Genomic DNA, 16,238 nt, shown 5'->3' with positions numbered 1-16,238 from the left:
AACCTAAAGGTATATTACACACTGAGTCATTTTTTTAAGTATTAAAACAATTTTATGATGCGATTTTTGTGATAAATAGTTTTAAAATTTATTTAATTTTTTTTACGTGTATAACCATACTCTTATATATATATATTTGTGGAACTGTTCGTTTAATCATACAAGGACTAGATATAAGATTCTGTATTTTTTTTCAGTTATTAGTATATCTTGTAATCCCAGTTTGTAATTATTTTCCAAATATTTCTAACACAATTCTTTTCTCTTCTTGTATCAAAGTTGCATATTTAACAGGCGTCATAAATGCATCTGCACATAAAGAAAATTAAACAAATTATACATAAATATCCTTTTTACGATTATTTAATATCAAATAACATTATTAGTTGAATATACATGTACATACCTACATGTATATGTATACATGTACATAAACCAGATCTTTACTTCCTGATCTGCATTTTCTATACTATTTTTATTTCAGTTTTTGTACGTTTTTTATACATCTGCATTAAAATTATAATAAAGCAATCTACATATTTAGGAAATAAATTTTTTACTCACTATCATTCAATTGCTGATAAACAATTAATTTTTTAAAATATTTTATTATTGTCTTTAATTTTTGTGTTTTTATCATTTTCAGCGCTGTCGCTTTCATCAATTAAATTATTCGCTAAATCTTTCATGTCTTGTGCAGCTTCTAAAAATTGTGAGACTTCTCTGTAATATCTTTAATTATTACCAGCTTTCTGTACATTTCTTTGTGTATTTTTTTTATGATGGTCCATGAAATTGAGTAGATCCGTAATCTGATTGTCCATTAAATTAAGAGTAATTTCCGTAATGACTATATGTTTTTTGAATGTAGTGCCATATAATGTATCAGGAAATTCTTATAATAATGCAAAAATTATGTAGATTGTTGTCTTCTATTAAAGGCCAGAGAGGTAAAATATCCAAGCGGTGTCCAAAATTAAAATTTAAAATCGCTATGTCGATTATTTTTATAATAAGTTATAGTAATAACAAAGATTCTTCCTCAAAAATTAAGCGAAAACCATCCACTTCAACGCACAATGATTGATAATTGATACATAATAGTTTGAAAATAAAATTAGTCGAACAATCTGCTACAATAAATTTCTCAAATAAATGAAATTAGGAAATCAGAGAAACATTATTATTTGTTAGATAGGAAAAGTATTATAGTACTGAATTATACTTACAATTAAAGTTTTTGTTTTTATTGTTCTAAGTTTAAATATTTCACGATATGAATATTAAAACTTTAATTAAAAATAATTACTAATATTTAATTTTTATGATAAATATTATTGTTTAATAATTACAGTTTTTATATTCGTCGTTATTTTGAACATTACACGAAATTATCGATTAAAATGTATTTTTAAATGTATCTGTAAAAGAAAATATTTTTATTTGTATTAATATATCTTAATATATTTTCTATATTAAATATAATGCAATCTTAACAAATATATACATATTTTAACAAAAGGTAAATGATAAATACAATTTAAGTTATATAAGTGTTTATACTTTTTATTTATTATATTTTTCATTAGGAAGATAATAAAAAAAGCATTCAACACTACCATTTTTATGTTTATTTTTATTGTTTGTATGTGCAATGTATTTACAACATATTTATATCACATTTTGTTATACATATATACAGAGTGTCCCATTTTAAATGACTATCTCATATATCTCTTGAACAATGCATTTTAAAGAAAAATGTTTTATATAAAAATTGTTAGATTTTAAGAGATATCTTAAAATATCTCGTAATGGATGAAACAAAATTTTCCTCATTAAGACATTTCGCAGATTTGAAGGTCAACTTTGATTTTTTAAAATAAAATTACTCTAATTTTTTTATATAAAAAGATTTAGATTTTTTGTAATATTCTACATAAAAGTTATATGAGTAAAATAGCTAAAAATTGAACGGTATGAGATATTTTTTATTTTAATCTAAAATATTTTAATATAAAACCCAGACAGCACAGGTAGATTCTGAGAATATTCGGAGAATATCACAAAAGTATATTGCGTATATTCTCAGAATATTCGATATACGTACTACGATATCCTGCAGTACATACTCAGTAAGTTCCTATGTCTCGCGTAACTTGGTTCTTAGTACGTACTGTGAATATCCCGCAGTATGCATATAGAACGGTTACGGTATGTGAACGGTATATCATGCACGTATACATATATACACAGCTTTGTATATAAATTAATTTATACTTTGATTTGTTTAATGTAAAATATATTTATTTATTTTTTTATAAAAAAATACACGGGAAGACTTCAATGTTTTTCAATGTTTACAGCACGATTTCTCACGTTTCTTAGAAAAACACTACATATAGTAAGAAACTAACAACTAATTATATATATTATATAATATTTCTCGAAATCTTGAATGATATAATACATCTACACAACTGCTATTATATCCGCTCGATCTGCGTTCGCAATATATGTTCTTCCAAATTTTTTAACATTCACATCGTCGGACACTCTAGCCATTAGTTTCAGCTTGAATTCTGTAATTATTTATTCTTGTTAAGTACTGCATCACAGAAACAGCATCATAAAATTAATTGCAAACCAATGAATTATATATGTATATATGTATATATACACACATATGATTAATAATAGTGATTACTTACTATTAGTTTGATTATGTTGATCCGTGGATATTCCGTGAGATTTAAAAATCGCAGACTTAAAAGTCGTAACTAACATTTTCACACAACAATCCGTAAACCCTTTTGCATATTCAGTTCCAAGTATTTCTAAGTGCCTTTTCCTCTCTCAACTTCGAATCAACATAACGAACATAATTTTCTGCGCCAATATAAATATTCTGGCTTTTATCTAATAAAACGTTTCGGTGACTTGTATGTACACCGCTTCAATATTTTTTTCCATATATCACTGAAACATTATAATAATATTATTAATAAAATTATTATTAATAAAAAATATTTAAATTTATAGATGTTTTATTTTTATTACCATAACATTTCTCTAACAATTACGTGCTGAGAATTAAACGCCTCATCATTTCTCTGAATTTAATTTCAACATTAACAAGAAATCAATAACGTCTTTTTTCCTCTACCCAAAATAAACTCAAAAAAATAAAAAAAAGATTGATCAATGTCCAAGGAGATATAAGAAACTCCTAGTCTTTTATCCAAAGAAAATTTCAAAAAATAAAATGATCAATGTTCAAGAAGATATTAAAAACTCCTAGTCTTTTTATTCAAAGAAAATTTCAAAAAAAGATTGATCAATGTCCAAGGAGATATAAGAAACTCCTATTCTCCTTTACCCAAATAAAACTTCAAAAAAATTATTGTAATAAAAATGTGACAAGCTTTCATAATTCATTCTTGAGTTTGGTTTTCATCTTGATTTTGAGATTGATTTTGATGTCTCTCTATACGTTCTTTAGCATGAGCCAACCAGGTTTTAATAGGAGCAGAGATCTTATCATCTGTAGTATCAGGAAATGATTTTCGTATAACACCTGGAAAAAAGATATTTATTAATAAATTAAAACAAATATCACTATAATGTAATGCAATGTAAATTAAGTAACATTTTATGCTTTATTTGTAATATTTAAAAGAAACTGTTGAAAAATATGAAAAATTGTAAACAAGTTTCATTGGTTTAGTTATAACATTGATTAATAAAAAAATAAAGAGAGTTTTTAAATATCTTACTCATTATTACTTTGCATACATTCAAAGTAGAAAAATTTTGTTTCTTTTTAGCTCCAAACCAACTATAATTCAGAGCAAGTTGGTTCGAAAATATTAGTTTAATTAGTCGTAAACATGAAGTTTTTAAACAATTGCTCAGTACACGTGTCAATTGTGTTTTCTGAAATTATTACATTGCATTATTAATAGTTACAAAATATGTTACTATAAAATTGAAGTTGTATTTTTATTATTTAAACAGTTTTCTACTCTTTGTATATAACATCCAAAAATAAAAAGAAAGATATCAACTTGGGATTTGCAATTGTGAGTAAAAGTATTTAAATAACATTTATACTGTACAAATTGTTTTCATAATTAAATTGTTTGTCAGATTTTAAACCATTATCCTTTCTTTTTTCAAAGACACTGTTTATAATAAAATACTAACATTTTACTTACCATTTTGTCTCGATAAATAGAATCATTTTGTAGTTTTATTTCCATAGTATCTAGATCGTTTTGGTCTTTCAATGGAAAATCGTTTAATGTATCAATAGTTTCTTTTTCTTTTGTATGGAAAGAATCTATTGACAATTTTTGCAACATGATTTTTTGATTTTTTTTTATATCATTCAATGCTAATTCTAAATGTATTACTTTTCTTATTAAAAAATGTTGAAAATTTTCTAAAACAATCGAAATTTTGATGCATATTTATGTACAAATGAAATAAAAAATTTTTCAAAAATTGTACAAATAAAGAAATATAAAAAAAGAAATAAATTGTGCCAAGTTGCTTCAGAATAAATAAAGTTATAAGTATTAATATGTCACAAATAAAAAATACAATAAAAATTAGTTCCTTTACTAACTTTGTTCATGATTTAACTCTGGGCTTAATACTGCTGTTTTCTTTGAGGCTGCACAATTGTCACTCGCAATATTATCCTCATTATTTGCTTCACTGTGAGTGATGAAATTTCCAGTACATTGTGTATCTAAACGTAATAAAAAAAATGTTACCATTATTCCAATACAATTTTAAAATTAATTAATACATAATGAAGCTTTATATGCAATGTTCATTTCATTGTTGATAATAGATATAATGTGCTATACATATTACAAATTGCATGTCTTTCTTTCCATCTATATTAAACACTTACTTTATGCATTACTATTTTTATTAATTGCTTATATTTGTTTTAAATCGCATTATTAATTTTGATTTTATTTCTGCAATAGTATTAAGATCGGACGGTCTTTGGTAATAGATACAAATTATAATATAACACAGTGTAAACTGTATTTTTTATTGGAAAATTCTCATTATAAAAAACATTTTAATTGTCTACAGATAAAATAAAAAAATTTTTTAATTGTTTATGTTAGAAATAAGAAAAAAAATATAATAACTAAATTCATGCTGATTTGTTTCAGAAACACTAATATGACTGTACACAGCATATTAATTCATCAATTGTTAGAGTGAAGACATCTTCTGGCCTTTAGAAGAGAGAGAGAGATGACGTGTGGTTTCCCTCTTCTCTCTCTTACACTATTAAGAGTTTTTCTTTTGTTTTTGGTTTTTATATACAGCGTAGCTGCGCCACGTTTTGTTACTAACTTACATTAAGACCTTCGTTGATGTCACATCTAAGTTTCAGTTTTATAGTATATAGAGTATTACTAAGTAGTGTTAAACATTAGAGATAAGATACAAAATTCAGAATTAAATAACAAAGAGTGCGCAGTGCGGAAGATATATTTGTACTAAAGCAGGAAGTTAGTTGTATTCTAACTAAAGCTGTCCTCCGTTCAACCTCGCGCATTCTGCCATCAATAATTACAAAAATAAAATACAATGTAAAATACAAATAACAATAAACTGGTATACTAACCTCCTGTATTATTCCGGTTTAAATTTGATGTTAAAAATTCGCTATCATCAGTATCATACGATTCTTCATCATATGATACATTTTTAGAAAATTGAATTCTGCTCATTTCGCTTTTATCATAATTCTCCTTATTATGTTTAGTGTTAGAAAAATTTTTACATTGCGGCTCTAAAAATATTGAAACAATGTTATCAATGTGATGTTCATATAATTTGTACATACATTATTTCTATTATATTTATATCTAAATATACAAAATTTATCTTATTTATGATAAACACAATATTATAAGAAATTCGATAAAATATAATATTTGTTATTATAAGTAGTGTATACATACTTAAATTATTATTGCAATCATTCATAGTTATACAATCCAAATCGCCATCAAAAATTTCGTTTGTATGCTTTTGTAATTCTAAAACAAAAAAGTTTAACGTGCTTTTATATTTCTTTACTTTGTTGTGTGATATATATAAAAAATATTTTATAATGGGACTTTTTTCAGCAAAAGACAGTTAACAGTTGACTTTTTTTCAGCAAAAGACTGTCCCTCCCTAAATCTAGTAAAGTAAGTCCTAACCCTGCTAACGTTGCTTACCCTGTTCTATCAACAAGAATCATACATGTATAATTTATACATAATGAACAGTATATATAAGTAACTTCAATATTTGCTTCACTAGATCTTTATTAAAACATCTCATGATTTTTAATCCATTATTATTTCTATTAATGCTCATACCTTCTTTTGCACGTCTTTCTAGTTTTTGTTTTTTCGAAACATGTTTAGTAGTCATATTAGAAGTTTTTGGAACTGTTGGAAGATCAGACAGCAAATTTTCATCAGAAAGTTCATCACCACCACTCATTGATGAGTTCATGAGTTTTGCGGCTCTAATTTTTCTAGACCTCTTAAGATATTCATTTTTCTCAGTTCCAGAATTGAGATTTGATATTTCCTCAGCTTCTTTTAATTTTTTTCTTGCTATTGCATAATGCGCTGCAAAAAAAAGAATATAATTATGAAGAAACATATTGTTAAGTTATATTACAAAAGAACATTAAAATATATTAATATTTCATACAGAGAAGTAATAATACATTTAAGAAGAATATAATATTACTTACAATATGTTCCATAGATTTTTTTAATGGGATGACTCAACCATGTACTTTGCGGTTCTTCCATCGATTTTACAGCTTTATCGTATCTTATATTACTGATGAAACCAACAGGCCAGACAGCACTCTTCAGGACTGTACTTAACCAATTGTTGGGCACTATTTGAAGTCCATCCTCAAACTCAATGACGTAAAATTTGTCGTCATTCATTCTATTACAATAAATATACTGTTACAATAAATATTCTTTTACAATAAATTACATAGCGGTATGCAACAATGGAAAAACTGTATATTTATCTTCACAAGGCAATTTGACATATTTTGTAATGACATTTTGTAACGGCCATGATTTCAAATTAGAATAAGAGTGTACAGTATAAATTCCAAGTAATGAGGATGGGCAAGGAATATTATATAGATTTTCTCTTTCCAAAAATTCATGACCTATTATTATTGGAATATTTCGCTTAGTGCAGTACGCTATATTTTGTATACACACAATTGCACTACATTTTAAGCCACAACAATTATCCGCCAGTGATCCAGCTTTTAATGTTAGTCCATTATATTTCACAATTTTGTATTGTGGATTGGTGCTGTTGTCTGTCAGTGGACCATCAGAATGCAACGCCATTAAACTGGGATGTTTCATTATACAATCTGATAAAGTAATCAATGATAGTGATGATTCAGAGTTTATTTTTTTTTCAATGCATCTGCGCACTACTTGCGATAAAGGTCTATCTGCTTTTCTAATATATTTCTTTATTATTTGCATGTAATTTTCGAATTTGAATGCACTAAAATTATCAAGTGGCCCAAATTTTTGGACATCAGAAACAAGATGTATAAGACTATGCACGTTGTGTGATATATGTTGAGTTCCATATAGTTTCTTAAATGTATTTATAAAAAAAAGAATCAATTCTTGCGCATAGGTTAGATGTTCGTTTAATTTTTGTGATGACAAAATTCTTACAATCACATGTAATGTTAGAAAATTAAAAAAAACATTCTTTTTTAATTTGGATTTAAAAGCTAATGGACCTATATACAATAATATCATTCTATACTCCGTAGCCTTCCATAATTTAACACAATCGAGTTTTCGTGGCTTCCTTGCAAATTCTACAGGTATTGAAGGTTTCAGCTGTGTTACTAGACTTGTAGAAATTTCTTCAACAGTTCTTGATTGTAATCGATACTGAATGTCTCCCACAAGCCATAAATATATCAATTTGCGCATAATTCCCAAACATATCAAATGCATGTAATCCAAAGGAACATTTGTCACCGGCATAAAATGAGGTAATTTCAGTAAAACACAAGTGATATTTGGCTTGTGATAATTATCATCTATCTTTTGAATGAAATCGTCATTTGTTCGAAGTGGCGCATCGACTTGTGGGAAACATATTCGATTACAAACATATTCTCCTTCTGTTTGACATTTAGTACAACTATAGTATCCTGTATGTCCTTTCACACAAAGAACGAATGATTTTGCTGGTGTGTCGCAAATTAGAGCTTCTAGCCTGCATGGTATGTTACGGCCATTAAAATTAATGCCATTTTCGAATAAATCTTTTGCTTCATCAACAAAATCCCTCAAAAAATCGTTGGCATTTGCTGGTTTTTCGTTACCGTAATAAAGTCCAATTATAAAAACATTATTATATGGAACAACCGAACCTAATATAGGCCAAAATTGCTGTGTTGACGATTTTGATAGTGGTAACCCATCAATATTAATAGTTATTTTTATACAATCAATGTTATCTTTTATAGATGCTAGTATCTTTGATACGGAATTTAATACACCAAAATGATAGTAGCTTCCTGGCGCTATCATACGTATTTCTTGCTTCCTTGGTGTTTGTAAAAGTGTTCTTGGATCTGATGATAACGTTGAAAAGCAAGAATGTTTTCTCAATCTGTGTAATAATGCTCTTAAAGCAATGTGAGAAATTTGATATTTTACAGCCCACATAGCTAAATCACTTATTATATTACTGTCTATTATTTCTGTATTTTCTGATAGATAAGGTAAAAATTCTTCAGATGATTGTTGCGAATCAGATGTATAATTATTTGATTGTCTGCATTCATAATCATTTTTATCTTCTATAGATGTTTCATTAATTATTTCCCTCACTTCATTAATAGTACTATTACCAGCAATATCCTCATCAATCGGAATATCACAACCCATTGTGGAAACATTTACAAAAGTTTTTGTGGAATTTTCATTAATATTAATATGTGATGTTTCATGTAATGTGCTGAGAAGAACATCAGAAATCATTTCCGATTCTAACTTAGTTATTCTGTCGAAGTGGCGTTTTGATACATATGAAATATTTCTTCTTTAGTGCTTTCGATTCATTTTTATTCTATTAGAATGTGTTAATATACAATTATTGTTAATGCGGACAATATATAGCAGAGAGAATGCAGTTGTTCTCCATTTTCACACAAGTCTAAAGTTATGTGAGTATTTTATACTCAAATAATGACGTCATTGTTCAGTGAATATTAAAGATAGAAATGAATTAAATTCAAGGCCAATAAATTCAAAATTAACAATAAGAATAAAAAGCAAACAGACCAGTGCTAGATGTTCGTGCGTGTGTATTGAAATACAATTATAAAATAAACAACTTATATCAGCTCATCTTCAAATTCTTACAAAAATTGATTTATCATACATTATAACGTTTTTGAAAATGAATTATTTATCATTGCTAATTATTCGCACGCAATATCTTGTTAGAATTTCGCATTATGAAATCGCTGAGAATTCCAAGTATTAATGTATTGTTCATGGTCAAATTTAATGTTAAGACTAAAATTTAAATTATAAAAAAAATATTAATTTGGAAGAAATGTTAATTACATAAAATATGATTTCATATTATATAAAAGATACGATTTTAATTATATAAAATAATTCAAATCTTCAATTTGGTTCTTCTGTTAATATATAAAATTAACGGAAGATGACCTGATACAGGTTGAAACGTTATTTATTTCATAATTGTACTCCAATACATACGAACATCTAGCACTGACTGTTTACTTTTATTCTTCTTGTTTTGATTTAAAAAAACGCGCAAGTTTATGGGCCACTTTTTCCAACGTCGGTTACTGTTAACCGTCGATTTCAATTTTTTAATAGAATTGCTAACATAAAGAATAAAATATTATTATTAAAGATAACAAAAATGTTTAATCTTTTTCTTTTTTGATGGCAGTATTTCATTCATATTAGCCATTCAACACACAAATTTATAACCTCACTTTTAATATGAGTTAACAAACCTCAATAAAGCACACGATTTTGAGCTTGTGCAGATTGTAGGTAAAAACTCAGTTGAATCTCATTTGTCAGAATGAAAAGAAACGTGCATTCAATTGAGTTATGACGTCAAATGAGAATTATCTGAGTTTTGATGTAAATGGAAAGCAACTTGGAAGCAAAAAAAAACAAAAAATTGACTAAAGACTAATAAGAGTAATAATAATTTGAACAAACCTTAGAGAATATTGGTTGCTTTCACGTAGACTTATTTTTGAAATGGCAATCACGGCACTTGCTTTCTTGTATTAGACAGTTCTTCTAATAACACTTGCGCGAGCGCTAGTATCGCGAGTCCTGGTAAATAGCGAGCCAGAAGGAGATATGAGCGCTCTTTCTCGGAGATTAGGAAATTTAAAGCTGCATTCTGAAATTCACTGTCAGCACTGCATAAATTATTTTACGTAACTTAAAAATATGTTCTAAGAATATACGAGAATGTACGAGAAGTAATATACTATAAGAGATATTATAAGAATGTTCTGAGAATATACGAAAAATAATATACTATAAGAGATGTTATAGAAATATTCTCAGTATATTATGTATAATACGTATATTCACAGTATGACTACAGAATATTCGAATGATATCATGTGCTGTGTGGGAATACAAAATATCTCGTAAAATATTTAGTTTTCGATAATTTTACCGTAATACTTTTATAGACAAAATAATCAGACAAATCAACTGGTGCAAAGAAAATGCATAGTTGTTCGTAAGAAAATGTATGTATAATTTCCAATATGCAGCTGTATACTTTTTCTTACAAACAATTATACGTATCAGTTGATTTGTCATTATTCTGTGCATAAAAGTATTACGGTAAAATTAATTATCGAAAATTAAATATTTTACGACATATTTTATATTTTATATCAAAATATGTCAGATTAAGATATAAAAAATCTCGTAGAACGTTCAATTTTTAGCTGTTTTACCCTTATAATTTTTTATGCAATGTTACAAGGAATCTATATTTATGTAAGACAATTAAAATGGTTCCATTTAAAAAATCAAAATTGACCTTTAAATTTCTGAAATGCTTCTATTTCTGAAAAAATATGTTATTGTATAATGACCTCCTCGAAATCATACAACTTTTGTCTGAAACATTTTTGTCTATCGAGCTCATTTTTCGAGATATTTGACTGAAGCAATTAAAATGGAACACCCTGTATATATTTAGAATTCGAGGACATCTTTTGACATATATGGCATATTTTGAGGACTGTCCTTAAAATCGTAAGTTTTTTAGTTGGTGCGCGTACCATTTTTATGTTTATTTTTTTAATGTGATCTTATTAATATCTTTATTAAAAATGTTATAAAATAAAAATAATCTAAAAATGTTTTGTTTTTTTCTTTCTATATTACAATCATACGTGCGTATACTTAAAAAATATACACCACATATATATTGCAAATTGATTTCATATTTTGATAAAAATAAATAAAAGTAATGTGTGTATATACAGTTATAAGGATTCCCTTTACAGTTATTAATAGAATAACAATTTTTTTTTTTTTTTTTTTTTTTTTTTTTTTTAATTTTTTTATCTCCTTAAGTGGAGCATAGGACGTCAACGAGCCTCCTCCATCTTATTCTATTTGAGGCAATCACTTTTATCTCTGCCCAGCTCTTTCCTAGTGTTTCTAGTTCTTTGTTGACCGTTCTTCTCCATGTCATGGCAGGTCTTCCTCTCTTGCGTTTTCCTTGCGGATTGTATTCCATGGCCATGCGAGTTATATCTTGTGGGTCCTTTCTCAGTGTATGGCCGATCCATTTCCACTTTTGTCGACGGATTTCGATGTCGATTTCTTCCTGATTGGATATATTTATGAGTTCTTCATTTGTTATTGTTTTTGGCCAGAATATTCTTAGGATCCGTCGTAGGCATTTGTTCACAAAGGTTTGGATTTTCTTTGTTATCCCTTTCGTAGCCTTCCAAGTTTCGCAGCCATATAGCAATACCGACTTGACGCAGGCGTTGAAGAGTCGGAGTTTGCGTGTGTTAGACATTTTTGAACTTCTCCATATCTTGTTGAGTCGGAAGAAAGCTTGTCGGGCCTTGTTTATTCTTTTATTGATGTCTATGTCAGTGCCTCCGTCTTTGGCGATTACGCAACCAAGGTATACAAAGTCGTTGACTTCTTCAATTGTGTGTCCTACTACGGAAATGGGTGCGTTTTCCTTTGTTCCCATGCGCATCACCTTGGTTTTATTAATGTTAATTTTTAGTCCAACCTCTGCTGCGCATCTTTGTAATGCTGAAAGTCTTCCTTGCGCGTCACTGTACGTGTGTGACAGCATCACGATGTCATCCGCATAGTCAAGATCGTTGAGCCGGTGGGTCAGCAGCCATTATATCCCGCCTGCTGCTTCTTGGTTGCATTTTTCCATCACCGTGTCTAGCACCATTAGGAACAGCAACGGCGATAGAACGCAACCCTGGCGGACACCTCTGTTGATCTGAAAGGCGGGGCTCATTTTCCCTTTGAAGAGGACATTACATTCTGCGTTATTGTATAGCTCTTTTATAAGCCTTGTTATTTGGGCTGGTACTCCAAATTTCTCAAGTGCCTTCCAGATAGCCGGTCTTGTTACGGTGTCAAATGCTCTCTCGAAGTCCACGAATGTCATGTACAGTGGTGAGCTGAATTCCGCCGATTGCTCCACAATAATGCGGAGGCTGTTTATATGATCGATACAGCTGCGTCCGGGGCGAAATCCTGCCTGCTCGTTCCTCAGTTTCTCGTTGACGTGAGCTGCCAATCTCTCGTGAATAGTAGATGCAAGGATCTTGGTTATTGTGTTCAGGAGGGCTATTCCACGCCAGTTTTTACACTCGCGTAGATCGCCTTTTTTTGGTATTGTGATGATTAGCCCCTGCTTCCATGACTTCGGAATGTTGCCTGTGTTCCAAACTTCTGCCAGGATGGGCGCAAGCATCTCTGCCGCTGAAGTTGAGTCGGTTTTGAGCAGTTCAGGTACGATGTTATCACTACCGGCAGCTTTGTTGTTCTTGAGCTTTTTTATTGCCGTTCTAATTTCAGTAGTTGATGGTGGTTGTGTGCTGATATGTGATGATGACGGGTAGTCGATGTTTTGATTTTCGTTTGTTGGGTCATCGTATTTGAAGAATTCTGCCCATCGGTTAAGTTGCTGTTGCTCCGTGGTGAGAATGCGACCATCAATGTTTTTAATTGGTGGGATGCTCGTAAACTGGCCAGTAACCCTCCTGATGCACTGGTACATTCCACGCACATCTCTTCGTTCTGCTGCTGATTCTGCGTCAATAATGATTTTTTCCTCGTATTTGCGACGATCTTTTCTCGCCATTGTCTTGATTTGTTGTTCTATGTCATTATATCTTGCGAGAGTTTCTTCATTCCGATTCTGATTTAGTCGTAAATATAGCGTTCTTCTTTGTTCTATTAATTCCCAGGTTTCATTGGTAATCCATGGCCTACGAGTGTTGTCTTTGAGCCCGATGATTTCGGTTGCAGTTTTAATGTATGCTTTTTGCACTGCTTCCCATTTCTCCCTGGCGTCTACCTCAGGATTTATTTCCATTTTGGCTGCAAGGGTTTCACAGAAGTTTTGGTGGACGCTCTTGATCTTGAGTTTTTCCGTATCAAATTTCTTTCGACTTATTCTTGATGTTATTATTTTCATTGGTTTTATGCGTATTTTTGCCACAACTAGCTTATGATCGCTGTACATGTCTGCACTGCGCATTGTCCGTACATCCAGGAGGGAGTTCAGAGAGCTTTTATTAATTAATACGTGATCGATTTGGTTGCGTGTTATTCCATCTGGTGATTGCCATGCATATTTGTGGATGTCCTTGTGCGGAAAACGCGTACCCCCGATGAAGAGATGGTTGGCCATACAGAGGTCGATCAGTCGTTCGCCGTTGTTACTGCGTGTTTCTCCGAGTCCGTGGAAGCCCATTATTTCAGTAAGGTTGTTATTATTGCTGCCAATTTTCCCGTTGAAATCGCCCATAACAATTCTGACGTCTTTCCTATGCACTGCGGCGATTGTTGATTGCAGTTGATTATAGAAATGATCTTTTCCATCGTCCGTTGCCTCCGTTGGTGCGTAGCATTGAATGATTGTTACATTGCGATTTTTTGTTCGAAAGCGGGCGGTGATAATTCGGTCGGAGACTGGGTTCCATTCTATTAGTGATCTTTTTATTTCGGTTGTCATGATAATCCCGACCCCGTTGATGTGAGAGGTTGAGTTGCCCGAGAATATCATATAGTGATTATCTGGTGTTGTTATATCACCGCTGTCTTTCCACCATACTTCGCTAAGGCCCAAGATCTTGGTTTTACACCTGGTCATTTCCCTGGCCAGCTGTGCTAATCGGGATGCCTGCGCCAATGTCCGGATGTTCCATGTGCCAATTCGTATGCCTTTTTGATTGCCAAAGGTCGTTGCCGGTGATTCCGTCCCATATCCGAGGCTCGTGTCCGTTTCTCGAATCGATTGCTTTCGGACTTGCGGGTGATTGGCCCACAGAGTCCTATCCAGCCGTCAGAGTTGTGCTGACTGTCGGTTGGCCGGAACAAACCGGTGGGGGTCGATTTTTATTTTTATTTTTATTTTTTGTTTTTACTTGAGTTCTTGGATGGATTTGAACTCGGATCTCCTACACGAAGAGCAGGCACGCTACCATGTCTGCCACGACCGCCACGGAATAACAATAGTTATATTATATAACTAATTGTAAATTGGTAAAAAAAATATATATTAATATCAAACGTAGTAAAAGATGCAATGCATTTGTGTGCCATTTTTTAATTTATTTGCTACGTACTTTTGTTGTTAGGCTATTAGCTCACGATTTCTTCTCAAACATTGTCCAAATCAAATATGATTGAGAACAATTTCTTTTTGTTAATAAAAGATTGATTATTTTTATAAGCATTACATAAGGCGTTCGCAATACACAAACTTAAGCGGTTAGACCACCTTGGCGATTTAACAAAAATTGATTTTTTTACCTAAATCGATAGTTTATAGCTTTAAAAATAGAATTTAAATGGTTTTAATTGAAAATTCTGAATCTAATTAGCCTCAACTGCTATAATTTCTGTGCGAAAGCGAACATGCGCCGCGTGCAAGCGGTTGACCGCTCCTTGACAGTCGCCATTAAAGAAACTCAAAAGACATTAAAAACTATTAGAAAAGAGGCAGATGAGACAAATTAACTATTAGGACAGTTATATAACCCAGGAATAGCAGACTGAAAATAAAATTGAGATTTTATTGTTTTATGAACAAAACTGAAATTTTAAACAATAACTGAAATTTTAAACGTGTTTTTCTCAAAATAGCATTTTTAAAGTTTTTCACATTTTTTATCCGATTTATTTGAAATTTGGAGTGGATACTTACTCTTATAAAACTTTTTTTGTAATTGACATTTTTATAAAATTTTAAGCGAAAAATGCACTTCTTTTGTTCATCATTTTGCCAAAAATCAATATTTTTGAAAAATCCTACTTTTTTAGTATTTGATACGCAGATGACGAAAATTTTTTGTATTTTGTCCCATGTTAAATGGTATAGAAGTTATGAATACCACTGTGGAGAGATCCATCTAAAAACGATGGCTAGCGATACGGCTATAGCGCCGTCATTTTGTTAAAAATAAAAATTACAAAATTATTAGAAAAAATATCGGGGCCACTCGCGCCCTGATATTTTTTCTTATTCCTCTTTCTTCCTTTTTGTAATTTCTTATTTCGTACAACATGTGTTCTCCGAATATGGAGATCTTTGTACTTTATTTCACATTATGTATCTCGAACTGAGATCAGTGTGCAATTTAAAAGTCTTTTGTAGACAAATCAATTTCTCTATATGACATCCGAAAAATTTTTACATTCCATTTTTACCATCCAGTAACGGCTCGATATGCCTCTTATTTGATATATTTAAAAAATTATTTTTATATTTTTAAAGATGCATATAATAAAGTCTCAATCAAAAGTTTTTGATCTTTTGTTTTCTCCTCCAAAAATTCCAAACATAGATATCATTTTTAGGCTGCTAAGGCGGTTTAATCTCTTAAG

General features: G+C 30.3%; 2 protein-coding genes across 2 annotated transcripts; both read right to left on the bottom strand.

Moving 5' to 3' along the window:
* Positions 1-2,280: 2,280 nt before the first annotated feature.
* LOC105668714 (uncharacterized) lies at positions 2,281-10,589 on the bottom strand. Its single transcript, XM_067360697.1, has 11 exons — positions 10,323-10,589; positions 6,791-6,996; positions 6,405-6,662; positions 6,000-6,077; positions 5,660-5,827; positions 4,631-4,756; positions 4,218-4,342; positions 3,777-3,936; positions 3,061-3,577; positions 2,712-2,979; positions 2,281-2,582 (listed from the first exon to the last, which is right to left on the bottom strand). Exons 2-9 carry the CDS (start codon positions 6,993-6,995, stop codon positions 3,435-3,437), a joined length of 1,263 nt encoding a protein of 420 aa, XP_067216798.1. The 5' UTR covers position 6,996; positions 10,323-10,589; the 3' UTR covers positions 2,281-2,582; positions 2,712-2,979; positions 3,061-3,434.
* Positions 10,590-11,709: 1,120 nt separating this feature from the next.
* LOC137001644 (uncharacterized) lies at positions 11,710-12,357 on the bottom strand. Its single transcript, XM_067360755.1, has one exon. The coding sequence runs from the start codon at positions 12,355-12,357 to the stop codon at positions 11,710-11,712; it is 648 nt and encodes a 215-aa protein (XP_067216856.1).
* Positions 12,358-16,238: the final 3,881 nt, after the last annotated feature.

The sequence above is a fragment of the Linepithema humile genome, chromosome 8, assembly GCF_040581485.1.
Source record: "Linepithema humile isolate Giens D197 chromosome 8, Lhum_UNIL_v1.0, whole genome shotgun sequence".
Taxonomy (NCBI): domain Eukaryota; kingdom Metazoa; phylum Arthropoda; class Insecta; order Hymenoptera; family Formicidae; genus Linepithema; species Linepithema humile.
The sequence above is the reverse complement of the archived record's forward strand: the minus strand, read 5'-3'. Positions and strand labels throughout refer to the sequence as shown.

Excerpts from the sequence above, each read along its gene's own strand:
- LOC105668714 (XM_067360697.1), bottom strand. The coding sequence starts at position 6,995 with ATGAATGACGACAAATTTTACGTCATTGAGTTTGAGGATGGACTTCAA. Across the intron at positions 6,078-6,404 it reads AGAAAGACGTGCAAAAGAAG|AATTACAAAAGCATACAAAC; the intron begins GTATGAGCATTA and ends TTTTTGTTTTAG. Across the intron at positions 3,578-3,776 it reads TGTATGCAAAGTAATAATGA|GTGTTATACGAAAATCATTT; the intron begins GTAAGATATTTA and ends TCTTTTTTCCAG.
- LOC137001644 (XM_067360755.1), bottom strand. The coding sequence starts at position 12,357 with ATGCGCATGGGAACAAAGGAAAACGCACCCATTTCCGTAGTAGGACAC.